Source organism: Diorhabda carinulata, chromosome X (genome assembly GCF_026250575.1).
Source record: "Diorhabda carinulata isolate Delta chromosome X, icDioCari1.1, whole genome shotgun sequence".
NCBI classification, from domain to species: domain Eukaryota; kingdom Metazoa; phylum Arthropoda; class Insecta; order Coleoptera; family Chrysomelidae; genus Diorhabda; species Diorhabda carinulata.
Window position 1 is genome coordinate 42,949,831 of NC_079472.1, and position 27,981 is coordinate 42,977,811.

The 27,981-nt window shown below is 32.9% G+C and overlaps 2 protein-coding genes across 3 annotated transcripts; both read right to left on the reverse strand.

Annotated features, from left to right (window-relative positions):
- Positions 1–47: 47 nt before the first annotated feature.
- Positions 48–27,961, reverse strand: LOC130902066 (sorting nexin-4-like). 2 transcript variants are annotated; one of them, XM_057813872.1, is made up of 6 exons: positions 27,471–27,961; positions 26,575–26,897; positions 22,258–22,540; positions 18,763–19,071; positions 9,467–9,581; positions 48–7,695 (listed from the first exon to the last, which is right to left on the reverse strand). In XM_057813872.1, the coding sequence occupies exons 1-6, from the start codon at positions 27,623–27,625 to the stop codon at positions 7,645–7,647; spliced, it is 1,236 nt and encodes a 411-aa protein (XP_057669855.1). In that variant the 5' UTR covers positions 27,626–27,961; the 3' UTR covers positions 48–7,644. The 2 variants fall into 2 exon arrangements, with proteins under 2 accessions (XP_057669855.1, XP_057669856.1); XM_057813873.1 differs by having other exon boundaries at positions 48–8,058.
- On the reverse strand, positions 11,873–13,716 carry LOC130902068 (uncharacterized). Its single transcript, XM_057813874.1, has 2 exons — positions 13,193–13,716; positions 11,873–13,090 (listed from the first exon to the last, which is right to left on the reverse strand). Exons 1-2 carry the CDS (start codon positions 13,605–13,607, stop codon positions 12,546–12,548), a joined length of 960 nt encoding a protein of 319 aa, XP_057669857.1. The 5' UTR covers positions 13,608–13,716; the 3' UTR covers positions 11,873–12,545.
- Positions 27,962–27,981: the final 20 nt, after the last annotated feature.

Below are 27,981 nucleotides of genomic sequence, written 5' to 3' on the forward strand. Positions count from 1 at the left end.
GGAAAGAAAAATTTTATTTCCAATTATAAATAAAATTACAAAAAGAATTTGTGTGAACTTTTTATTGAATATCATCATTTGGATATTTTAGTGAACCTTAGTATTAAACAAGCATGAAAAAAAGTAACGTCAATAAATATTAAAATAAATAACAAAAACATTATAATATATTGTCGGGTAAGGAGCAACATATCATTTTTCTCTACCGTACAGAAGACGAAAATAACTGTTCCTCTACAAACTACTCATGGGAGGTAGAAAGAAGAAGGAATATACCTTATGGGAGAAAAGTTGGTAAAGTGCCCGGCTGATACGATAAATAACATTTCAAAAACCTTCCGGAATAAGGGCTAGCGCATACATACAACTTTTACTTGAACAACTGTTTTGTTGTGTATCATATGTTTAAAAGAATATTTTTAGCACACATACTGTCAACTCGATAGTTGCTCTTCAAAAAAGTCAAAAAGCTTTATCGATTTGCTTTTGATTAAAAGTTGAACTATCGATCAAGCGCACAATTTGTATTGTATTGTATTGATGTGTGCAGACCGTCGACTAAGCAATCGATCCGCGACTACGAGTCTCGTATAAGCATTTGAAGCGAAGTCACGTCTCTTGTCACCATGGCAGACGACACGGAGGAGTTCATTAATAGCGTAGAAAAAGATATGGGAGGAAGTTTGCATGGAAGTCGTATCTGGATGATATTTCTAATAAAAATTGATAGAGGAGATGAGTCGAGAAGTCGTCTCAGGATGGGCGTACCATCGTAAAATAATTTCTTCAATTTACCATATAACGTGTGGAATCTTCCATGTGGTAATCTGTTGTTAAAAACAGGACAAAAACTTCTTTCCCTATTCATCCTCCAAATAAAGGAGATCATTGACCAGAGCTTTTCGATTAATCATTTTGTACTAATAATAGAAAATTTGGAATTATCGAGATCTCATCGACTATTAATTTTCAGTTTGCGCACTCTACACAACTAAATAGTTAAATCGTGGTGAAATCGCTTATCAATTTTGACTCGACAGTTGAGTCGATGGAAAATTATTTGTATGCGCCTAGCCTAACCACAGACCATACCAGACGGGAAAGTAGATCCAAAAAGAAGGCAGTTTTTTTCATCATTGTTCAGTACATTACAAATCGTATTTATCTGTCTTTATCACACTTACTACAAAACGTTTGTAGAGACGCTTTTGTATTTACAGAAATCTTTCGAAAGTTACATTATTTGCACACAGATGTCACTACCATAATTGACATTAATAAATGGGATGTGAAATGACACATGTAAAACCCCGCCGTTCTGTTTTGTTCATCACGCTACATGCACTTGGATTCTATTTGTGGGTTTGAGTGGTTTCAATAATCATCATTCACCGGAAAATGAGATTTTGTATTGTGTGCGGTAATTCTGAAGACGACGTAAAGCATTTATTTTGCTTTCCCCGTAGCGCAGACAGGTAAACAGAAAATTTATTATCTTGTTGTGTAAGTACCCATACGTACCCATACGTTCAACGATTTGATGAAAAGGATCGTTTTTGCACGCTGGCCTTTGATGAGATGGCAATAAGGGAACATATAAAATATAATCCATCGGCTGACTGTATCGAAGGTCTGGAAGATTGTGGAAGCGGTAAGAGAACCAGGCAGTTGGCAAGATATGCCCTAGTCTTCTTTGCCCAAGGAATTTGCCGAGCATGGAAACAACCTCTTACCTATTACTTTACAGCCAACGGCGTTTCGGCACAGAAATTGCAGTGTGTACTGAGAGAGGTGTTAGATGCTGCGAGTAAGGCTCACATTCCCATAGTGGCCACCATTTGTGACATGGGCACTGCTAACGTGAGAGCTATAAAAGACATGGGATCAGACATTAATAATCCTTACTTTGTGCACAATGAATTGAAAATATTTACCATATTTGATGTGCCACATCTATTGAAATGTTTTCGGAACCTATTTCGGAAATATAATATTTTGCTTCCCACTGTAACCGTTGCTACTCAACAACAATTAATGCAAGCCAGGTGGTCAGATATAAAAATTGCTTATGAGCAAGACAAGAAAAATCCACTGATCTTTCGCAGTCTACATAAGTTAAAAGATTTTTATTTATATCCAGTAGGCCAAACAGCTATGAAAGTTAAAGTTGCTGCACAAACCTTGAGCCGAACAGTGTCTGTATATTTATATAATTTAGTGCAACAAAGTAAGTGGCTCCCTCACAATTATTAATAACTAATTAATTATTTTTATTGTTTTACACATTTTGCCACCACGATCATTAGCTACTGCAACCTTTATTCAAGAAATGGATGAGTTATTTGACAGCCTAAATGCTTCAGCTAGAGTTGCACCTGATGGCAAGCCGTTTAAATGCATCGTTTCCGAAGAATCAGGCCACACTTCGTTTTGGGAAGATGCATTCAGAAGAGTAAATCAATATAAATTTATAAGAAAACCAGACGATGAATTTAACGCCCATCATTGGAAACCGCCATCACAGCGAGGATGGCTACATACCTTGAGAGCCACCACTGAACTGTGGAAATTTCTAAAAACGCAAGGGGTCAAAACTTTGAAAACAAAATGTATAAATCAGGATGGACTTGAAAACCTTTTTGGAAATATTCGTGCAGGCTGTGGTTCTAATGAAAATCCTACTGTGACACAGTTTATTGGGTCTCTGAAAACACAAATTATTAATGGACTCACAAATCAGGGTTTGAAGGGAACAAATTGCGAGGAAGATGAATTAACTCTTTTAAGTAATTTACGTTCCTTGTTAGAACCTGCTGCTGGTGTTTCAGAATCCGTTGAAAGTATGAACGAATCAAGTATTGAAATTGCAGGCACCTCACTAAGTAATTACAGCAACTCTAGTGCATTTGCTGTTGACATTGCAAATGCTGTAGAAATTGGTTCTCTTCAGACATTATCGGTTGCTTATGTCAGCGGTTTTATAATTAAAAAATTATTTTCAAACTTTGTTTGCGATAGATGCAGTTACATCTTGAGCTCAGATGACACTGAGCCATGTAATCAATTTATTTCCAGTAAGGAATTCTCAAATTCTAAGAATAAATTGTTTTATCCTTCTAAACAGTTTGTTATTGCGGTTGGTATTGGTATTACAGTTTTAGAGAATAAGCTACCGATTATTTGTGAAAAGAATAACCTACAAGATGTAGCAACAAATTTGCTTAACCAAGAAATTGATTTCTCATTTATTACTTGTGAGGAACATTTTTATTTTTTGAAAGATTTTTTACTTAAAAGTATATGTAGAATCGGAATCCCATGGTACTGTACAAGACTTGTCCGAAATTTAAGATCTGAAGCCAGCCGGCAAATGTCAGCACGCACAAAAAGAAAAATTTTGCATAAATAATAACAATACCATTAAATGTCTACTTCTTGGACAATTCATACACCTACAGTACCATCAAATTCTGATTCATTGGGTCCACATTTACAAACAACTTTGTCCTCTTGCATAACGTTTTGTTTCAGTTTTCTTGGAATCCCTATGATCTAATGTTACTAGTTCTCATTCAGTCTGTGTTTGTTATGAAAAGATGTGGCATAGCATTATTATTATTGTGATTCTTTGTTGTACTTATGCAAATACAATTTGACAAAGCTCAATTTTTGTTTCAATTATTTTTCTACATGTTTAAAAACATTTTAAATTAAATTTTAATTCAAAATTAAAAATCCCGCTATTCGTCGGCCAAGAGCGCCACCTAGGTACGTTTTATATCGCGATGAGAGAGAAGAACAACAACTGTTTCTCTCGTCTGCCACTTCCAGATTATTGAGTTGCGTGTCTGGTGTGGTCTGTGTAGCCTAACAAAACTTTTCGTGCACTACCATTATAGCTAGCTCAAGCTCATTGACAGCTAACAGGTTTCATAAATGATTCCAATAATTGTAAGTTCTATAATAATAAAAAAAGGATTCATTATTATTGGTCCATTCATTATATAATCGTAAAGAATCTCACTGAGCAATCGGAAATAATCAATTATTATTTTTCACTCAGAACTTGACTGGAGCTCGTTATCGTGATTTTTCGCATATTACGTTTCGTTACTCGAGGCTCTTGTGATATAACTGATTATTTTTTTGTGTAATTTTTAACAAATCAGAACATTAAATTTAGTATTTTGTTAACATTTTGATAGTTTGATAGAGCTCCACCAATAGAAAACAATTTCATTTAAGTTTTCTACATACAAACATACCTAACATTATGTAAAGGGAATAACTGTTGTTCATCTTTTACTCTTGCATCTAGATTAATAATTTCGTGTCAGCCCACGAGCGAAAGCGAGATGTAACAGAATAGCGCGACCAAATAAGTTAAGATGTTAAAATTGTGTCTGAATGTCAAACAAATATTCTCTCTGCTATTAGTTTACGTTTACGTAAGCATTTTCTATAACTGTTTGTTAATTTTATTAAGTTTATATTGTAATAAATTACTTTCGATTCGAGTTTTCATCGTTTCAATAAACTACAATCCATATCCTCGAAGGGAACTAGGAACAATCCTCGCATTTTCCATCCATTGGCCCGAATTCTCTATCGAATGAATTTGTTGCATATAAGGTTAAAAAGCCTCCTCAGTTAACTGGAATTATGAAAGCTGTCATTATTGCCAAATTGGAAGATGGTCTATCAGAAGACTGGCAACTCATCTGGGTCTTAAAGCGAGAACCGTAGCCAGAGTGAAGAGTCGATGTGAACAAGTCGAGCTCCTGCGCCGAAAAGTTGTGAATATAGAAAGAAAAATTTCAAATGACAAACAAGATCTAGTACTGACACAGTAGTGTAGTGAAGGTTCAAAATTGGAAAACTAAAGTTAGATCTATTTCATTATTAATTTACTGCTGCGTTAAGAATAATTAATTTTACAAAAAACTTTCACTATCATAGGACCGACACACTACCCACCGCAAGGAGGAAGAGTTTATTTAAGTTAGTTGTTTAGTGATTTAATAAATGGAATGGATATGACGTGATCTTTTCATTTGACACTTTCTTGGCAAGTTTAAAAAGTGTATTCAAGTTTTATATATGAAAAGAAAATATTGCGTTTTGAAAATAAAAATTGCACATTTTGTGACGAAAGAAATTATACAATAAGAGAAGAAACATCTTTAGTATAGCTCACTAGATATTAGAAGATTGGGAATTTGGAAAAAGTTCACAGGTCTATAAACAACTATAAATAATCGGTTGTAGAGGTAGATGATTATTTCATTTCAAGCCAAAAATTTTTCATCTTTTTGGGAGTTAAATCATGAATCAGATCACTCCAAATAAATAAATTTTTGGATGGAAATGATCGAAAACAGTAGTTTAAAAAAAGGTGGTGCAACTACTTACTTTTAATAATTTTTCACGGCATTGCGATATTAGAAAGGTGGGATGAGAGAGGATTTTTTGTCAATAAGGAGATTATAGTTGAAAATTCAAAAGAATAATCACTTATAGACCAAAGATTAGTGTACAATTCTCTACAAAAAATTGGTGGACTAAAAAATGTAGATATTCTAAAAACTAATATGAGGAATGCCTACTAAAAAAAGCTAGAAAAACAGGAAGAACTGGAAACCAGAAAGAAAAAAATTCTTGAAGGCTCTCTAAAACAGCTTGATGTAAGAATTAGTTAAATTGAAAAAAACTTTGTTGTTTCAGTATACTTATATTCTAAAATAAATAATCATAATAAAAGTGTAGTAAATTCACGAAATTTAAACCAGGAAAATTTGAAAACCTACCGGAAAACAGGGAAAAAGAATACGCAAAATGAGGAACAAATAGTCAACAACAGTCTGCAAGAACCAATTTGTTTTCAAAACTGTAGTAACTCTACCATAAACTTAAAAAAATAAATATTAACTGCATTTTCTGTGGTTGTTAGAAAAAGATCGTGTAAAACACGTGTCGAAAATTCGATTTCACACTCGTTTGTTCAATTCTGCAAAATCGTGTGACATCATCCATTTCCAAAACTTGTTATACAATATACTATAGCAGCTAGGTTACTTGACCATAAAAATTTTCAAAAAATTCAGGTTGTTGTTATAGAAACCTGTTAAAGTTGAGGCATGTGATTGGCTTAAAATAACAGCTATAAAATTTTTAAAATAAAATGCTAATGATGATAGTAGAATAAAATATGGATCTAATTTTTATCAAAAACATACAGACAGGCAAAGCCATATGCTAATAATATTGATAGATTATTCGTGACAATAAATTATATCTGTAGAAAAAAAAATAACCTTTGTCGGTAGAATTGGAAATTTCCCATAAATGAAAGAAAATGTTTTCAAATAATTCTAATCCAAATCACTGCCGTTTCACAATTAGCAGAATTGGGTATCTGGAACAAGAACTTAAGATCATAAAAATAGCAGGAAATGGTAATAAGGCAATAATTTAAAAATGGATCAAAATATTGGCAGAATCAGAAAATTCCTATGTGTCGAAGAAAATATTTTCGAACCATTCTCACCAAACTACTACCATTTCACAATTAGCAAAATCAAGTATCTGGAACAAGAGCCTATGATCATGAAAATAACAGGAAATGGTTATATGGTAATAATTTCAAAATGGACTAAAATATTGGCAAAATTGGAAAATTGTCCTATACGTCGAAGAAAATGTTTTCAAATCATTCTAACCAATTCACTGCCGTTTCACAATTAGCAAAATCAAGTATCTGGAACAAGAACTTATTATCATTAAAATAACAGGAAATGGTAATATGGTAATAACAATGCTAACAAAGATTACCTACAATTAGAAGTACAACAACCACAAATTCATAATAAATGACATCCAACCTTGAAAACACTTCAGGTTCTTTCTAAACACCCTGTTTACACTACCATTACACCAGCCCTCACAATTACACTGTCTAACTCGTGTTTCGACAATCAAGTTATCGTTTTCAGAGACTGAAGGTGAACTGGAACAAAAGACGATAACTTGATTATCGAAACGTGACTCAGACAATGTAATTGTGAGTGCTGGTGTAATGATAGTGTAAACAGCGTGTTCAGTATAAATATCATCAAAGATCCCAAAAACTCAAACTTAACTGCAGGTTCTGTTAATAGCATCTTCAGTATTTCTGGCCAGTATCTAGGATTTCAATAAATAACTTAATATATAATAATTGGTATCACATACCAATATGTACCACAAAATAAATTCGGTTTTACATCTCAAATTTCTAGCATAATTATAAAACGATTCTTGGTTGGATTTTTTGAACAGTCTAACCGAAATTCTTTGAAAATATCCAATTTTTCGATGTATAACCTGTTTATCAAGTAGTACTGACAATACAATAAAATATATCACGTTATCTTTAGTTATACAGAGATTCCAGTGCTATAGACTTCTTTTCAAGAGCAGTTTCTTCAGTTATTTTCTTTAGTTATTATCTTATATCAAAATTTGAGTTGAGAATAATGCTCGATTCAGAAATTGAAATATGTTATGGTGCCCCTTAGATAGACGATATGTAGGTACATTAAAATCTTGGAATCCATTAAGTTGTAAAAATATGAGTGTTTTTTTAAGTACGTAAGAATATCAATTTTATGGAATACTTTGTAGACAGTCACGTATTTGAGTCCAAGTTTGGAGGCCCTAAAACAAGAAAAAAGTCTATATACCGATATTAAAGAATACGGCTGAATAACTTAGATCTCAATATCTTCTATAGCCCAGTTGTTTCAAATACATTTTTTTATTTAGAAAATTGTGTTCAATCGACTTAGTTTTTTTAATTTATGTTTTCTGTAGAGTTATTGCGAATGTTTTAAAAAATCATAATGTGTCTCATTGCCAGTAGTAAGTGGAATGTTGTCATCAGAGTTTGCCTATTGATGTCAAAAGATTCAACCCAAAGCGCCTGATAGTCCAGTCATCTTAGGCCAAATTAGATGAATATCTCAGAAATCGACATACCCAGTATATTACCGCGTAAAAACGTAATTTGGCATCCTAAAACTATTCCCAAACATATAATTAGATGGTGGCAAGTTTTAAGTCAGGGTTAAAAGGTCACAAAATCAATTTTTTTTCCCATTTTTAATAGTCTCTTGTTTTCTATGGGTTTTACGCTATTTGGATTTATTATCAATATTGTAGAGAATTCATTTCTCTACATATTTTGTATTTCCTATTTTTTATATCTTGAACTATTTTCGAGATTATCTGAGGTCAACTGGTAGTCTCGATCAAAAACTCGTAATATTAAGGTTATAATTTATTGCTAAATGTATAATTGACATTCTTATTAACTTTTAGATTAAATTCATTTTTTTCACTTATGTCATTTATTATATAACACTTACCTGGCCATGTAATTAAGAAATTGTTGAGGAAAGTACTGTATTGTATTTTAAGTCTAATTTAATTCATACTTTCTATATAAATAAAGAAGAAAAGAAATAACCTTTTGATTAATGTTTTCATTAAATGTGCTATTTTATAGATTTATTATTGTCAAAATTAATAAAAATCTCGAGAACAAGTTCAATTTTAATTCTCTTCTTCTCCTTTATCATGATCGTCGTCATCTTCCCTCTGCAGCAGAATTTTAAGTTCCTCTTCATTACCGTCTTCAACGACATTTGTTTCCAAGTTTCAAAGTCTTAATCCACTAATGACCACTTGCACCATAAGGTAAGGTTAACAATGGTTTAAATTTTAACATTGTTTATTTAATTCCACCGTGTATTAAAGCAAGTTTAAAAGTCTTTAAACTATCATTAAATTAAATCCCTGCAAACGGGGCCTTAAACTGATTTAATCTTTAGTTTAACAGTTTCTAACCTATAATTCAGGTAATTCACAGCAGAAACAATAATTATCGCTATTGGTATTACACAATATTATTATCTGTGCTCTTATAAGTAACAACACATTCTTTTGGTTTACTGTGTTAAAAGAATGCAAGAAAGGCAACAGTAAAAGCTGCAGAAGACATATATGAAGATGATCTTGATTTTCTGGAGATTGTAAATATGGGATTTCACAAAAGAATATATAACAGAGCGTACCATTTTACAAATCTAGGTAATTCTTATCTTACTCGTTTTGCATTCATTGTATATCAAAAGATACTCTTAACATAGAAAAAAGAATACAAAAAAAACTGTTTTTATAACCTTAAAACGTATGATTTGAAGGTAGGTGTTTGTGCTAATTCATTTCATTTCCCTAGATCGGCGACATAACTTTAATTTGAATCGCATAAAATACGGTGCAAGCGATTATTATTTAAGGCGTTGGTTGAATTTTAACAACTTATTATATTAAACAGTGTATTAGAGATTACGGTGTAGGGGGCATAAGCCATCGAAGACTTTGATAACTCATTGGCAACATAAATAGCAATATTAGTAATCATTACCTTTCTGGAAACCTTTAGCTGCAAAAATGCATAATTATTAAGAGTATCTCTGAGATCTAAGACTTTCTGGGTTTGGAACCGTTCAATATCACTTTTTGCTTTGTTGGTAAAATCACTGAAAAAGAAGAAAAAAATTAAAAGAATTTTTGTGAATACTTATTAAAAATTTTAAATAAACGGTGAATAAGTATCGTCCTCCTTGCGTGCGGTCACTGTTGCGTTTTTCAAAAAATTTTCATTTTTTACAAAAGTGATTTCTCTCATATCAATAATATCGCCCCATTCAAAGTCAGAAAATAATGTTGAGACGACGCACATATAGGTATTTGATTGATCTAGCCGGCCAAAAACCAATTTTATAAAACTACTAGCTGACCCGACAGACTTCGTCCTGTCAAAAAGATTTGTAATGTGGCAGTTTTTGTGCCTACGTATTTTAAAAAATTCTCCTGAACAGAACCGTTACCCTGGTGATAGGGCGTTGTGAATAAAAAATAATTAAATAAAACATATATAAGGATTTAAAAGTAAGTAATCGCTTTATTGTTAATCATGTGAATCATAAATAATTATTATTATTATCATTGTAGTGCTTTGTGGTATACGATGTTTTTTGTTTGATTACCTGGCGCATAGATAAACAAATCTGATGGTTTTCCAACACGGGAACAGGCAACATACAATTGACCATGTGAGAAACATGGGTTTTCTAGATTAATACCACAAACACTTAATGATTGCCCCTGGGAATTGTTTATAGTCATAGCAAAAGCAAGCCGCACTGGAAACTGTAGTCGTTTAAACTCAAATGGCACATCAGTCGGAATCATTGGGATGCGCGGTATGAGAACATCTTCTCCTTTATACTTTCCTTTGAGTATAGTTGCTTCTATCACATTGTTTAGTAATTTTTTTATCGCTAACCGTGTACCGTTGCAAAGACGCGGTTGGTTGATATTTCGCAACATTATTACCACCGATCCGACCTTTAATTGAAGATTGTGAGGTGGCAATCCTGGCAAATCCAGCGAGTTTAAAAATTCCGGTGGATAGTTGACTACATCATCTTGATTAGTAGCCGAATCAACTGATTTATATATCCTCAATTCGCCTGTAATTTGTTCTTGAATTTTGAAATTTAATTCATTTACATCTGTTTTTTGCAGCCAGTATAGCTCGTTCGCTCAACCAATCATGGTTTCTGTAATTTTGAGAAACATCTGGAAACACCTTCTGAATAAGTTCATCTTTTGATTGAGTTAACTGACAAAAACTTTGAGGAAAGTTAATGCAGCCAGTCAACATGTCTATAGGTAATTTGCCATTACCAATGTCAATGAGTTGTTTAGAGAATATGTTTCCAGATTGGTCATTTTGCAACTCGACACGCATATTCTTGCTTAAATGAAGTACTTTGACATGTTTCCACAAATTGGAGGACTTTAGACATGCATTGAGTTCATCAGCTGGCGTTGATCGTGGAATCACTGGCAATGTTTGACGAAAATCTCCTGCTAATAAAATCATTGCACCACCAAATCGGTTATTATTGCTCCGTAGATCTTTTAAGGTTCTGTCTAAAGCCTCCAAAGATTTTTTATGTGCCATCGTGCATTCATCCCAAACAATCAATTTACATTGCTGCAAAACCTTTGCCATTGCAGAGTTCTTCGAAACGTTACAGGTTGGAGTTTTATTGCTTTGCATATTTAATGGCAATTTTAGTGCTGAATGGGCTGTTCGATCACCTTCAAGCAAAGTTGCTGCGATTCCCGACGAAGCGAGTGCAAGTGCAATTTTATTTTGTGAGCGAATTGTTGCTAATATTAATGAAATCAAAAAAGTTTTTCCTGTACCACCAGGTGCATCTAAGAAGTAAATCCCTCCAGTTTCATCATTTGTTACTTTCATAAGAGTTTCAAATACATACTTCTGTTGTTCATTTAACAGTGGAAGATTTGTTTGAATTAATTCTTTCAAAGCGTTGAGATCATACAGTCTTTCTCGATGCAACTCTTGGTTAAAAGCGTCATGCATTGGACGATTGATTGAGAGTTTGATCCCAATGAGCGTCATTTTCAAGTAATTGCAAACGTTGACAGGCTTCTCTGTAGGATCCACACAATTCACCATCAACAGTTCGTAACTGTTGGAATGATGTTGCGCCACGTACATTGACTAATAGCAGTCGTAAATAAAAACATTCATCATTGCTTGGATGTACTGAATAAATCCGGCCAATCGCATCGGTGGAATATACATCTGTATATCCTGGAACTGGTTTTCCTTGTTTCCGTCGTATAAATCTCCTTGAGGATTGATTCCAGGTATAATATTTTGGCATTTCAGAATATAGCAATGTTTGTGCGAATTCATCGTTTTGGCATGTCTCAAAAAAACTGGTTAATGTAGTAGATGGTGGCTGAGCAGCTCTTTGTACTGCGTTCTGTGTTGTAAAATACACTCTTTGTCCATTTTCTAAATGCACAGCTAAGTGAACAACAGAAGGGTGTCTCTCATGAATAGGAAAAGAAAATATTCGCCAAACTGCTTCATTACTACTGACATAGCGGCCCATTTGGTATTGGGTAACTTCATCATTGGAATTCTCTACACCAATCCCTTTGGTTACATATTTGCAAATGTATTTAATTGATTTCACTGAATGGCAAGATTCAACGTTGATGTGTGCTTTGAATGTCTTTGATAAAATGGGTGAATATGGAACAATCCAACGATTATCTATTTCAATATCTTGTTGATTTAATTTGACAATTGTTGATTTTCCATTGTCTGCTGTCGATCTGCGACGATACAATGGATAACCGTCATTACCAGTAATTGTTTCCGATATTAATGTCCGTGGATATCGTTTTGAACATTTACCATCCATCATACACGGTGAATTTTGATTAAGAGTTCCACAGGGACCATGTATCATGTGTTTGATAACTACCTCATGTAATCCAGGATCTACTTGTACATCAGGGATTTCAGCTGATATCACTGCATCAACTTCATTTGGCCTTATCTTTTCAACCAACCAAATCAAAATATGTGCATGTGGCAATCCTCGTTTCTACCACTCCACAGAATACATCCAGCAGCGTGTCTCACCAAACACATTATGTTTTACGATGAAATCCATTAATGATTTCAACTTTTGTCTAAAGACTCTGGCTGTAATATCATGACGATCAATGGGTGATTGCCCAGAGAATAACTCCTGCTTGATTTCTATCCATTGCGGATTGCATGTAAATGTGATGAACAAATCTGCTGTACCATAATGACGAACATACGACATGGCATCTTGAGCATATTCGTGCATATGCCGAGGGCTTCCGATGTATGTTGCTGGAAGAATAGTCATCCGACCGACATTCTGTGCATTTCCATCAGTATTAATCGCATCTCGAAGGTGAATATACTCTTCAGATCGGAGTTTGGTTTGATTCAACCTGATGAATGTTAATCTCTCCGTTTCAATTTTAACATACATGTCAACAACATATTTGTGATATAATCGCCGACATTTCAATATGTGATTATCTTCATTTTCCCGAATCATTAGGCGGTATGAATAATAGTTCATTGAACTGACTTTTTTGTTGGTTTCAGAACCTGTAAATAGATTTTGTTTTAATAACATTCAAATATAAAATTAAAATACATAATATAATGACTGAAATATTATCGCCATAGCTAAACTAATATTTTAGTTACCTGTAATGGGATTTATCATTTTTGTTGAGAAATCGTAGCCATCTTCACCTTGCCAAAATATAATGGGATATTGCAGTGCATCATATGAGCGGTGTGTTTCCTTTATACGTTGTAATTGATCATTCCGACGATGTAAAACAATATCACGGGATTCCAAGTTTTCTCCAACTACAACGATAGCAACTTCATCAATAGTTGGTGCATTAAAACGTCTTGTATGTTGACCTGCAGGTGTTTTATCAGCTCTGATTACAATTTTGTGATTATCGGATGGCATCAGATCCAGGGCAGTTTTAAACAATATAATCAATTGATTGTGTTGATGAAATAAAGTTTGTAATTGTTCTATAATAGACCTCTTTACTAAATTGTTATGTGCACAACGCAGATCAATTTCTTGTGGTGAATTGCCCATAAAATAAATTTGCAGGAATTTGTTGTCGCTATCTGACACTGGTAACAGTGAACCTGCTCTGTGATATATTTGCCCTTGTATCTGTAAATAAGAAAAATATTATGGTGTGGTATAAATTAATGGATTGTCAGTGACCAAACTTAAATAATATTTGATCTTAAAAAGTATATATTTAGTTTTAACTAATATCTATCAAATATATAAAATATAATAAAAGTGTCACTGAAACTGAATCACCATATAATATGATGACTAAGTGATATATTTCGTAATGATTAAGAAATTGAAGATAAGTGACACATCTTAACTTTCGTGACAGAAAATTTTGTTCGCTAAAATAATTATGAGTAACTGCTATAATACATACCTTGAAAGTTGGCATAAAATTTTCCCGAACTACATTTGTTGCCCCAAATGAAGTCATTTGAAAGCAATTGTTATATTGTTGGATATGTGTCAAAAAGTGTATATAATCTGTTCCTATTCCTGAAACCAATGAGTACAATGGTTCTGGTGGTGGATCCAATGGTATCAATTTCACTTTACCATTTGCGCAACACAATCCATTGGCTTCGTTTTTGTATTTTAATGCCTTACAGTGTGAGCAAACCGAGATCATAGAACCAATAACAACACATTGGTAGTTACTGTAGTCAATTGACACATCGTAACTGAAAGCAGCTCGATTCAAACTTGCGCGATTATTAGTTGAATGTCGCGCTCGCGCTTCACGCGTTTGTGATATCCGAATTCTTTCACGTTCATTTCCGTCGTCACGTTCTTGTGCAGTACGATTAGATCGGTAATTAGCTTGGTTTGTAGCATTTCTGGTTCTTCTACCTAAATTGCTTCGTCTTATAGGAGGCATATCAAATATACATTATTTTTTCACTAATCACGAACTAATCAAAGACTAACTAACTAAACACTCTGCAAAAAACACGATATACGAATTTGTTTCGTGTATCAGTTGACAAAAGCAAACTCAGTAGATTAGGTAACAGACAACTTTTTTTTTTTTTAATTTGATATGACTTGAAGTCAAATCCTTTTAAGCCGTACGATTTGTTTTTTTTTAGCCGTACGAATTGTTTTTGTTTGGATATTAAAAATAATAAAACACTGTTGCTAACGCGATTTTTGTTTGACTGATGTAATGACGTGGAAACTGCTGCATTTTATCTCGCGTGCCGAAACTAATACAAAAGAAACGCGAGTTTCGGAACGCGACATTAAACTCCTCCAACTATGTATTCTGTGCTCCAACGCACACACACACATTGTTTTGATAGATATGATCTTTGACGTTAGGAACACACCTTACAAAAGAAATGCGAGTTTCGGAACGCGATATTAAACTCCTCCAACTATGTATTCTGTGCTCCAACGCACACACACACATTGTTTTGATAGATATGATCTTTGACGTTAGGAACACACCTACATTGCTTAGACAACAGTGAGTGCTCAAATTGACTACGTTTTAGTTACAAATCATTTGTATGGGAAAAAGAAAAGAGCTATTTTTAGGGTTTTTCCAGCAATAATTCTAATTTTTCTCGCCGTAAAAACCATCCTTGAACTTCAACGAACATTTTAAAAAAAGATTTGGCCAAATTGGTCCAGGCGTTGTTGAGTTATGCGCTTACCAACACATTTTGCGATTCATTTTTATATTATAGAAGATATAGATCTCGCCGTAAAAACCATTCTTGAACTTCATATAGAAGATAGATTTGCACTGACACATAAAACGCTGTCTAAGTAGCCGGTCAACACATTCTGAAACCAACATCGGTATGCGCTTGATTTGCAATCGCATATCAATAATTATTGTTTCGTGGTGCCAGAAGGTTCTGTTTAAAGTATTGTGGTCTAGAAATTTGAAAAAAGTCGATTTTTTGCACATTTTCAAAGTTTAGTCCCTTAAGAATATGTCCTTAAACGAATTTTTAAAAATTCGCATTATTTCCGTGTTTACAGGTTTTGTGACGTAGAGTCCGAGTGGAACGAGTTATTCTACTGGAATTGTTTCTCAAACTTTAAACGCGTTTTTCTTGAAACTAAATTTTTGAAGTGGTTGACATGATATCTCAAGTTCTGCTTGACCGATTCCATTGAAATTTGGTGGAAATGATGATATATCTAATTTGAAGTTAGCATCATAAATTTCATAATTTATTGTGTAATACCTCCTTATTAATATTTCCAACATAGGAAAATGAGCAATAATAGAAGTGCTTGATTTGAGCAAAATTTGTGATCTATTTGTTTCCTGGAAAATAATTGGCACACAATTTTTAATTCCCTTCTACCACAATACACATAGTAAAGAAAAATGCCTGGTACTGGAGTAGAATTACTTATTTGGTATTTTTTAAACAATCAGCAACTATGTCAATGTGAATTTTGGTACAATTATCATTTTAATACCTATTCAACGGTATATGAACAATTTTATTTGACAAATAAGGCTTTATGGTGTATATAATTTATAAAGATGTTCTTTGGGGCACTATAATCTTTTTTAAACAAAACATTATAAATAAATGACAATAATTTTACCAAAATAATCTGGAATTAATCAATATTTTCAGCGATAAAAACAAAATACGCTAGGGCCTCGGTAACTCGGAGAGGCAAAAACAAGACCCATCCCGGATTATACAGGCGTCCAGATTATAGTATGCCATATTTAATGGTAATAGAACAATTGTTAAACCTTAGTACTTAAATAAATTTTTTATATTAAAGCATAAAGTCAAAAATGTACATGTTCAAAATTGCAACTCTGTAAGAAAAGCGCATTTCAAAGCAATATTTAAAGCTCTAACTGCCTCTGAATTACCAGGCGCTATTGTCCTCATCGTGCTCATCATTCTCACATATAGCCGCTCATACATGAGTTAACACTTCATATTTTTGTAATTCGCTTTCGGCACCACCAGCAGCCCATTTTTGAGTTTCTGCCTCACTTATTTAAGGATTATTGGGTCTCATCAACCTATGAAAATCTGGGCTAAAGGCACATCATCTTCTGGTTCGTCATTATGAGTGAGAAATCCATTGATTTTATCCACTTTATCCATCCATTTTATATAATATTCTGATCCTTCGGTTAAATAGGCGGCGTGGTATTAAGTGGCAGGTAAATTGCGAAAATTTTGCCGTCTTCAGAGACATGTTCATCTGCTGATGGATGCCCAGGACAATTATCCAACAATAAAAGTGCCTGAGAAGGCAAATTAACGGACAAAGTATGGCGACGGACCGCGGGAACGAATTCTGTTTTAAAACACTCAAGAAACAAGTCTTTGGAAACCCAAGCATTTTTTTGTGCACGGTAATAAACAGAAAGATGGTTGATTTAAATGTCATCCTCATCTTAATAATTTTCCTTCCGGAAGACGACTGTTCATTGCCGGAGGCTAAAGTATATTCTAACAATAATCGGCAGTATAATCCAGATTCGACAACATTATCAATCTGTTTCGTTCTCTCATAACTTTTTGTAGCTCTAGTCCGATAGCGGCTTCGTCATTTCACAGTTTTTCACCGGTCATTTTTAAACGTCTTATTCCGTGGCGTTTTTTAAATTTGTCTAACCATCCCCAACTTGAATTAAACCCGTTATTGGAGTTTGTGATCTGGCGATGAAAAATGCTAGATTTCTCATAAATCATATATCACCACTTACAGTAACATGCAATCGCCTTTGTTGCAAAAACCACGTAAACAAAGCACCTTCTAAAAAAGGATTTTCCGATTTCTTTGGTGTTTTTCGTTCCACTTTCTGTTAGGCTAACAAACTTCAACTAGAGGAAAAAATTAGAAATTGCCTATTTCCAATTTTCATCACAAATGTGATGATGAATGATTAGATACCAAGTATTAATATCACTCTATATTATTGATTCAGAATTAGATATTTTTGTTATTCCATGCACGCAAAATTTATGTTCACAAGCTCTAACATTCACAAATAGTTTGTTTCACCACTCATGGTTATATTTATATATAATCATTATATTTATTCATATTATAATTACAACATTTTACTTGCTCTAATCTTATTTTTCATTACATCTATTTCTGTTGTAAGTGTGAGATATTATCGATATTTTTTATTCATTCGAAATGCCTATTGATGCCATGGGGTGCGGAATATTATGACGTTCAAATATCTGTCACAGCACAAAACCAATTTTCCATAAACTTAGTGAATAAATCAGGTTAAATTTATCCATGACATGGATTATTTTGGCTTTGAGGGCCGTTGAAGTTTGAGACTTATTTTCTAAGTCCTCTGACATAAGAAAACTTCATAAGTCTAAAAGAGTCAAATCAAGTCATATCAGTGACCAGTCACATACTTAAGATGACCATGTCTTCAAATCGCTCGTGCCGAATATTCAATATAGCACGTAGCTCCGTCCTGTTGAAAGTACATATTGTTGGCGATCATTCCGGGAAGCCTAAAAATATTTTCATCGACCTGTAGTGCTCGCCAATAAAGATGATGGCCAATATCGTTCTCAATGAAATATGGACCAATGGCACTGCCAGCTCAAAATCCACATAGTTTTTACAAATGCATTGGACGCTCTTGCACACTTATGGACTAGTATAATATCAAATTATATATATCAAATGCACGTCTTTGTCTTTGTTGTTTACCTTTAGCTCAGTTTACCTATGGATCAGTTGAATTACAGGTGCAGGCCCAAGTCACGATGCAAAAGCATCCATTTTTTCCTTTGCAGAATAATTACGGCAGGTCTAAAATGAATTGGACCTGAATAGATACAGGCCCAAATCAGGACGCAAAATCGTACAGGTATTGGTTGATTATTCACTGAGCTAGTGGATTTTTCTACCACACTGCCAACTTTCTTTGTAGCAGAACGATTATGGTAGCACTGAGATGAATGAAGGTGAAACGTTACCCAAACGCATTTGAACAAAACAATTTTATTATCCGCCTGTATTGTTGATGTTATATTCGTTTGGCGATTTGACAAAACAGATGGATTGAATGATAGCCAATTTGTCATGTCAACATATACTACTTGCTGATTTATTTCAAATAATAAATTAAAAAAAAATGTTTGCCAAATGTAAATTATTTATTTGATAAAAAATCTGTATTACTCACCATATACCTTCTTTGGCATTATCAACAGCTGCAACTCCCTCTTGTATTTGTTGATCTAATGAATTTAGTTTGTATTCTCGCACCTCTTCAGTATCTACTGCACCGAATAACTTTGACATCAATCCGGTTTTTCCTTGTTGAACTCTAACTCGTTCTACATTTTTATTGGAAACGTTATCTTCGGCGTCTTCCAGTTGAAGCTGCAGCAGCTCATGATTTCTACAAACGTTTTGTAGGGCATACGCGAAGAATAAGTACTCTTTTAATTGGTCCGCTAAAAGTTCCTCGTCTTCAAGATTTGCGTCTATACTGAAACATTAAAAAATTCTTTAAAGCAAAAACTAACAAATCATTGAAAAATGTAATTCAGGTCCAAAACTGTTGCATTGTGTGTAAAAAGGTTTCTACCTAACCTATAATAAATCTATTATTTTTGCTCACTATGGAACGAACCTATGCATTTGGAGGACATGGGACCAATATCTGAAATTTCGAATTTCTCCATATCTTTTGGTTAAGCTGTTCTTAGTTTTTATTATAATTGTTCATCGTCAGTTCAGTCAGTTCAGTTTTTTTTTATTAAAACTTTCCACCTAAGATATCTTATTAAAACGACCCTTCATGGAAAATGTCATTAAAAAAAATACCACAACTATTTTGATTAACCATAATTAATGAATCATCTTTTTTACGATAATTTAACCTTGTTATCATAATTTGAATTTATGCAACTTTTATATAATCTTAAAAGTTTTCTGATAAAATACAAAATAATTTAACCATTAAAATCGCTAAAAATCGATCAGGGATCTACCTCTACAGAAATTAACTGAAAGGTTCATAGTTTACTTTCCATTAATATTTACCTGTGTCCGTCCGTGCCGGTTTACGAGAAAAAAAGTTTTTCTTCCTTTTACCTCTTGCTTATTTCAAATATTTTCTCTATGAATACCCCTTTCTTTATTTTAAATGTTTGTTTATACTTTATGAACGTATTATTGTCTTCAATACCCATGAATTAGAAAAACAAGAAAGTCAATAAAGAAATAAAATTCAGTATCAGGATAGCAGTAATAGCAATATGAACAAAAATCGCGACGTGTTTAATTTTTTCAGAACAAATCATATGAGTTTCAAAGAGTATGATCAGGTGTATGACCAATGGATTCACGCCATGGGGTCTTTCACCTAAAATTCTCCACTGGATTTAAACCCCAATGGTCAAACCTCTTCACACATATGGGGCCATCGTGTGGTGGCCCTGCTCGGAGAAAGCGAAAACAAGAGTACGACTGGACAGAGTCCAGCGTCTCGCAGTATCACAGAGTCCATGCGTACGGCCCCAACTAGGGCCCTTGAAGTCTTACTGAGTCTCCCACCTTTGAATCTAGCGATAAAATTCATCCACAAAGAACTGCAGGCTGAATCAACCAGTCATACAAAAATCTGGCCGCTGTAGTGCAAGTATAGTGTGACAAGTATGAAAATCTTTAAAATTTCCAGACATTTTTAATTCAATCCTTTTGATCCAATCTTGCAGCAAAATATTATCCAACCAAAGCATTAACAATAAGGGTTTGGAGGCATACATTACTGAGCGGGAGCTGTGGATCAGTGACTCCAAACCCACTATACTGAATAATTAAGCCATCTGATACACAGACGGTTCCAGGAGGAATAGCTTGGCTGGAGCAGACTACAATCTGCTCAGACAGCAAAGCTGCCGTACAAACCATAACGGCTAAAAAGACGTGCTCTAGGCTAGTGCTAGAGTGCCCAGAACCCATCTTTGGTGTAGTTAAAAGTGTTGCTATCGCGTTTCTTAACGGTCTACTCGCAAGGCGGGCTCGGCAGAAATGGATAAAGACACCTGGCATAAGACAAGCAAAGGCATATATAGATGGACCTTGTGCGTCTCACACCAAACAACTGCTCCAACTAAACAGACACAGAATCCAAATAGTGGCCAGACTTTTAACCGGATACTGCCATCTCCACACCACATAGGCATCACTGACGATCCAGAGTGCGGTTGGTGAATGGAAGAGGATGAAACAAAAGACATCTAAGAGTGCCCTTCACTCACACGAGCGCGTTTCAAACATAAGGACAAGCCTCACAGCTTACCTAATTCTTAAAAAAAAGGTGTTCTGCGTACGCGAAACATTTATTATAAATTGAACGATATCTTCTCCTCTTATATGGAAAAGGGGGTTCCGATTTGCCGAATAACCCCGTAATCATTTTATAAGGTTCCTCCTAACAAAAAACGTGATTAAGTAAATGTTGCTGAAAATAGGGTGTGGAATCAATTTAAGACTTAAAATCATAGGGTTCCAATAAAAAAAATTGTTTTCTGGGCCAGCCTGAACATTAAAATTAAAATTTGAACACAAAATAAATCTGTTCTAACTACCCGATCCTTCCTTATTTTATTTTTTTTTTTTTTTCACAGTTCTACAGCTGCCATTTTGGGAGTTCTACATAAGATTAAACCGATGGACCACAACAAATACAAGTCCAACATATGAGAATCCAGTTAAGGGCTGCAACCATCCCGGCTTTCCATAGATAAGTCCCAGTTCTTATATTTAATATATAATTTATTATTTTTTCAATAATTTTATTTGTTGCTGAAACTTTTTTATTGTTCACAGAAATAAATATTAATTTGGAAAATCGCGTTTTAGTTTGTTTAATTTTTATTATTAATTTAATTCATAAGGTGTTTCCAACTTCTCGACCTTTTTATTCACTCTTAATGTCGGTCGGTTAAAAGCTGGTGGCGTTCAATTTAATATTAATTGTTCATTAATTGAAAACCACTTTCCGAGGAAAGTCTCCTCTCGGGGAAGTAAGTTTACAACATGAAATGTTTGATCAAATTTGTGCACAATATCCTATATCAAAAAAGTAGTATTTTCAAGATATTTCTATTTTTTTCAAAAATTAGTCCAATTAGTATATGTCTCAAAGGACATAATATATTATCGAAATATTTCTCTAAATTAAAATATAAAATATAAAACACCCAAAAATAAAAGAAGTAATATTATATATCAAGTACCATCAACTTCAACAATTATTGAAAAGGAATCAAATAGTGAAAGGGAATTTTTAGAAATAGTTCACATACATAGGAACAAGAAAGCTATCAATGATAAAAAATACCTTAACAGTTCAAATAAAATTTATAGTTCTATTTTATAAACTTCAATTCAACTACAAATATACTTTAATTAAAGGCTGTTACATATTTTTGAAATGTAACAACTAAGGAAAAACTATTATTTATATTTAAAACAGATTTTCCTTTTTAGTTTGTTAGTCATATTTTTATAAAGGCCGAAATAGGTCGAAACGCAATTTTTTACATGTTTTAAAATCTAACTTTCAATCTAAGACCTAAAATCGAGACAATTCGGCAACATAAGCATATCAAAGGGTTTAAAAAATAAAAAACTAAAGAAAAAGATATTTAGAATTTTTCCTTACCTTGATGCCAGCGAATCTAAATAATGCCCAGTTTTTTGTAAAGCATCACCCATATCTTTTTCTATTGCACTCCATTCACTAAAAACGCGTCCATAATTTGCATGAAGCTTATGAACATTGTATTGCTTTTCAGCAACTCTTGATCGGGCTTTAAGCATATTATTAAGATTATATGCAAGAGAAGCACCATAATCTTTTACCGATTCAAATTCTGGATCAGGTTTTTTAAGTCTCACCGAAACGCTAAGACTCTTGAATTTGTTTTCAACCATTTGTAAATAGCCTGAAACAAATATATGCAAATGATGAAATTGTGTAACTTTTAATAAGTGTTGAATACCTTGTAATCGTTGAATTATAAAAAATAATTATTATTTAATTTTACTTGTGAAACGGAAAATAATGGAAAGTTACCAATTTTAGATACTTTAGAAATTAAAAATAGTAATTGGTGAATTTGATGAATTTAGAGAAAAACCCGCTACATATAGGTACATTCCGGCTGATTCTTTCCATTGACTTTTACTAAGGCTGTAGCTGTACTCAACGGTTATGATAAAGAACTGTAAATAAGTTAATCATTATAGGTTTAAAAAATCTCTATGTGAAACTACCTTTTTCCAAAATCAAAATTAAAAACAGGAAAATTTGCTCAAGTACCCTCCTGTGTATACAAAAGCAGTGGAAGGCATTTTCAACAAATTAGGTTTGAAATTGGTTTATGAATCCAGCAATACATAAAAACAATTATTGGGTAATCTCAAGTATAAAAACCAGATATGGAAAAAATATTTATAAAATTAGCTGTAATGATTGTGACAGGAAGTATGTAGGGCAGAAAAGAGATCCGTTAATTTCTAGTTTGAAGAGCACATAGCTCATCTAAAATATGGACGGACCAACAAATCGGGTATTACCTAGAACTCTGCCAGTCATAATCATGAAATATAAATAATGAAAACTTGTTAAAACATGTATCCAATAATAAAATTACTGAATGCATTTGAAAGGATTAATATTGTTGAATGTAAGACCAGTTTAAATAGGGACAAAGAACCTATAGCTTCTCACAGCCCACTCTATAGTTTAGTAATTTTTCACCGACAATTGTTTGTAGTTGTGGATTAATTTTACTTACACAAATTATAAAAGAGATTTAGGATGCTCATTGGTCAATTTAGATTTGTAAACATTCTTGGTGTACTTCATCTTGGAAAACGTATTCTCACACAAGTACGTAGTACCAAAAACAGATAACAACCCACGAGCAAATTTATGCAAAGATGAATTTTGATATTTGTTCTTAAATATAACTGCTCTGTAAATCAATAATTTTCTGCCTGAACGATTTTATATTGGTGTATAAATCAGGGAGAAGCTAATTTTCTCGTTGTAACCTCAAATTCAAATCGTTCGTATGATTTGTCAAATCGACATGATAATTTCCACAGCCATTTACTCTTTCTTAAATCGGCACAAGGGCGATACTTCTCATTCAAAAAAATGTCAATTTCTGCTCGAAGTTCAAATAAGCGCTTAAGGAATTATCCGCAACTAAACCAACGTACGGTAGTATGATCTGGCAAGTCATTTTCTCCTATCTCATCAATAAACGCGCAAAATTGTCGGTGACTTAGCCCTGTTATTGATATTACTGGTTTTAGAACTTTAGACAAATCCAAACATTCCCCACACAAGGACTTTTAATGAATGATACCATGTGATACTAATGGTTTTAAACCACCATCATTTTCTACAGCCTTTGACACAAGTGCGACCACTCCTTTATTTTTACCACACATATTTTTGCCTCCATCGGTGGTGATAAATTTCAAGATTTGTTTTTTTTTTATTAATCAACTCCCTTAAAGATATCTTTCCCAGTTGGCGTGCCGTAAATACTATCAAAATCAAGAAGCTCTTCATATACTTCATAGCCACGGTGTTTATTGACAAACTGACACCTTTCAACAAATTAACCTTTTCGGAGCATATTTCTTCAGCTACTGCAATCAAGCATTCTTTTATCATTTCTCCATGATATTTCATGGACCACACGATATCTGGCGCGAGTTGTTGGCTCTTGCTCAGTATTTTCTTTGGTACACAAAGATTGTTGCGATATCAGTCCGCGATTCAAAGCTTCAAATTTTTCAATTCGCAAACTTTCTATATATTTAGAGTAATTGTGATGATGTTCCGATTCATAGTGATTAGTGCCTTATTACTGCACTCAATCACAAAATACTGAAAGATCAATTTATCTTGGAGCGCTCTACATCCACTGTCTATTTTTCACTTCTTTTCCATACTAATAAATCACATTTAACAACAAATCTAATCAAAATACTCTTATGCATACTTACATACCAAACGCACCAAAAAAATTATTCTAGCCCGAAGGCTGCAAAGTTTGGAGATCCCTGATGTAGATCATAACAACTTTTAAAAGGATCTATTAAAAGACTCGGAAGTCATAGAACAACCTACGGAAGCATGGAAAATAAATGTGTTCTTTACATACTAGTAATTTTTTTTGAGGAAAATATTTTTTACTATAGTCATACACTGTATCAATAATGCTGTATCAATAACTAATTTGCGCTATTTTCTGACAGGTACAGAAAAATATTATCAGCTCATTTTATACTCCAAATTTCTAACAAGTAACTTTGTTTTCTATTATTAGACAAACATTTATCTCAAAAAACTTTGAAATTCATCAAATTTGATATATTTACTGCCATTATACAATTCAAGACAATTATTTGAAATTCTCGTCAAATACTATATGTGTTAATATAATTATTCTTCAAATATCATGAACACTTCTTTCAACTATCAACTTTTCCACAGTACTCCATTCTTAAATACAAGTGGATATGGTATGACTTTCTATATGACTATACAATTCTAACCTATCATTTTCATGGAAACATTGTTTTAATGTTATAATTTTGAATAATCATTTATAATTGTAGTTATATATAACGAATTGTAGTCTTCTAATTGTAATCTTCTGTATATTGGACTGCTAGAAGGACAAAGTTGAAGAAATTGTTGCAGAGCCCCATTGATTTGTTTCAAGAGACCCTCTGACACAACTCAGTGATGAGCAGTTTATAAAAATACTTCCACTTCCAGATATGTTCTGACACCATGAGAATATATCTGAACAAATCTGTAAAAACCACAGTAGTAATAATTGTTTAACTTTTTATTTGGTTTTGGTTTATATAAACTTATTTCAAATATGTAGCTGTTAGGTATATAATTGATATACCATTAAAAGTTGTTAAGGCTATCAAATGTTAAAATGAAATGATTTCATTCAGTTATTGGCAGCATTGAAGTTTTTTGGTAGTGGTAGTAGGTAATAATTATTGGTTGGGTATCTCACAATCATCAGTGAGGCGATGCATTCACAAAATTATTGAGGTATTCAATAGAGAGGAAATAATTCATCAAATTCCCCCAAACAATTCCTGAATTAAATGAAATTAGAAGAAAGTAAAAAAAAAATGATTATGATTTATTCTCAGTTGAATAAAAATTTGAAATGTTTGAGGTTCTTCTCAAAATATAATGTACCTGGGATAATTTGATGCATTGACTGCACTCATGTTGCTCTATTTCACAGCTCATAAACAGCTACTATTAAAAAAGGTTTTAAGTTAGAATAGAATTCTTTGTGTTTAATTAACAACACAAGTACAGAACTAGAAACAAAATTGACATTGACAAAATACCAGTGTTCCCGTAGCTAGTCACTTGTGTTACAAATTTGTGAGCAGAGGGATACATGAGAATCTAAAATTTCCATATGGCTACCAATCAAATCATTTCCTTTGGTAATCACTTCTGTGAGAGGAGTGAATTAAGAATACCATTCCAGGTCGTCAAGAATACTAATTTTGTTATTTGGTCTGTATTTATGTGAAATTTTTTTGTATAAATAAAGCACAAAAAAAAGGAAGACTTTACAACTTCCTATGAGAAACAAAGTAACACTTAAAAAATCTAAGATCATACCCCCAAATAAAAATTTGAGGTACAAACATCCAGGTACACTTTCTGTCGTTTGTTATTGTTGGTTTTTTTCTGTTATATATTGGCATATAACTTTCATATATTTCAAAGAATTCTCAATGCCCATTTGTTATTTCAAGTCTTTCCGTATTTTTCCTTTTTCATTTTTATACATCTTTTCTTGAAATTGATTTGAGTACCTTAAGATACTTCATATTTACTTCAATAATGGAGTAGAAAACACCGTTAAAAAATAATAATCATAGTAAAAAACCATATTTTACTTACCATTAGCTTTATAGGATTCTCTCCAATCTTCCTCATGTTGCAGAAATTCCATAAAATGCTTATCCCATGTTAAAATCGGATGAGCTGCAATCCTTAGTAAAAAATTTTCTAGTCCAGCTCTTCTTCTATCCACAAAATTTGGATCAAATGTATCATTGGATATTTTTTGCCATCCATATAATACCTTCTTTTCAGGGAGAGGAGGAATGACAATGTAGGGATATGTAACCTCTAAATAATCATGAAGCTGTTCAAATTCTGTGTATCTTCTCCAAACTGTAGTTAATTTTCCAGCATTTTTTTGAAACTCGGGATCTGTTATTCTAGAATTAGTCAAATTCATAAGTATTTTTAATATGTAGAAGCCATGAAAGTAAAAATTTTCTAAAATGTAAACAATTACTTACTAACAAGTTTTGGGACTAATATCTAGGTTAATTTTATTATTCACTTCATCCCTAATTTTATGTTTATTTTTAGATTTAGTAGTCTAAGTGATTGCATGAGAAGATTATAGAAATGCTAATATTTGAAATAATAAAAATGTATCTTGATCTTATTGTTTTAGGAACAAAAAGACAATGTGAGCATAAAATTGAGTTTTTCATTGAAATGCAAATATTTGTTTTCTTTGACATTGTGCATACTTCATGTAACTCTTATTTAGGAATATAATAATCTTATTAGAAAATAACCAGATTTACTTTATAATATATGAATCTAGAGAAATATAAAATGTATTACCTCTCATATAATTTAACAGGATACATTTTTACAAAAAAAAAATTGAATAGAACAAAGACTTTGAATTACTGAACTTTAATCTTTTCATTAACAGGCAAATAATAATTTGACTAATGTATATGGTGATATTTTACTACAAACAGGTTACTTACTTCACTTCAATTAAATAAACCGTGTAAAAATCTCTCAAATTCAGTGATCCAGTAATGCGTTTTTCAGATTCTGATACAGAAATTTCCAAATGATTTAACAGGGTTTCTAAAGATTTAGGTATAACGTTTTCTTGATTTTCTTCATGGTCGCCCATTGTTCAAACTTAATTACTAGAATAATCAATTACTAGAAGTACTAAACAGTCATTTTTCAAAAATTTGCCTTCGGGTTTACTCCCATTTTAAAAAGTGACTGTTTATAATGTCGACACCGCCTCATTAAACCTTAAAAGCTTAAAGAGATAAGGTCCTTAAAATAGAATAATATATGGTCATTATATGTATCTGAACATTAATTTCACACGGATATCAATATTTATCTAGTCGTCAGTGTTTTATACAAATATAACTGACAGAACATGACAAACGAATATTCAATCTCCAAACCATAGATAACCTTTTTATACGGAAGTTCAAAGAATAAGCACAATGGAATAATCTGAATAATCTT

Coding starts and splice junctions, on each gene's coding strand:
- LOC130902068 (XM_057813874.1), bottom strand. CDS start 13,607: ATGGGCAATTCACCACAAGAAATTGATCTGCGTTGTGCACATAACAAT. Junction 13,091..13,192: donor AATGATAAATCCCATTACAG/GTAACTAAAATA, acceptor ATCTATTTACAG/GTTCTGAAACCAACAAAAAA.
- LOC130902066 (XM_057813872.1), bottom strand. CDS start 27,625: ATGGGCGACCATGAAGAAAATCAAGAAAACGTTATACCTAAATCTTTA. Junction 26,898..27,470: donor GTTTATTTAATTGAAGTGAA/GTAAGTAACCTG, acceptor GACTAATTCTAG/AATAACAGATCCCGAGTTTC. Junction 9,582..18,762: donor AATGCCAAAGAAGGTATATG/GTGAGTAATACA, acceptor CTTCTTTTTCAG/TGATTTTACCAACAAAGCAA.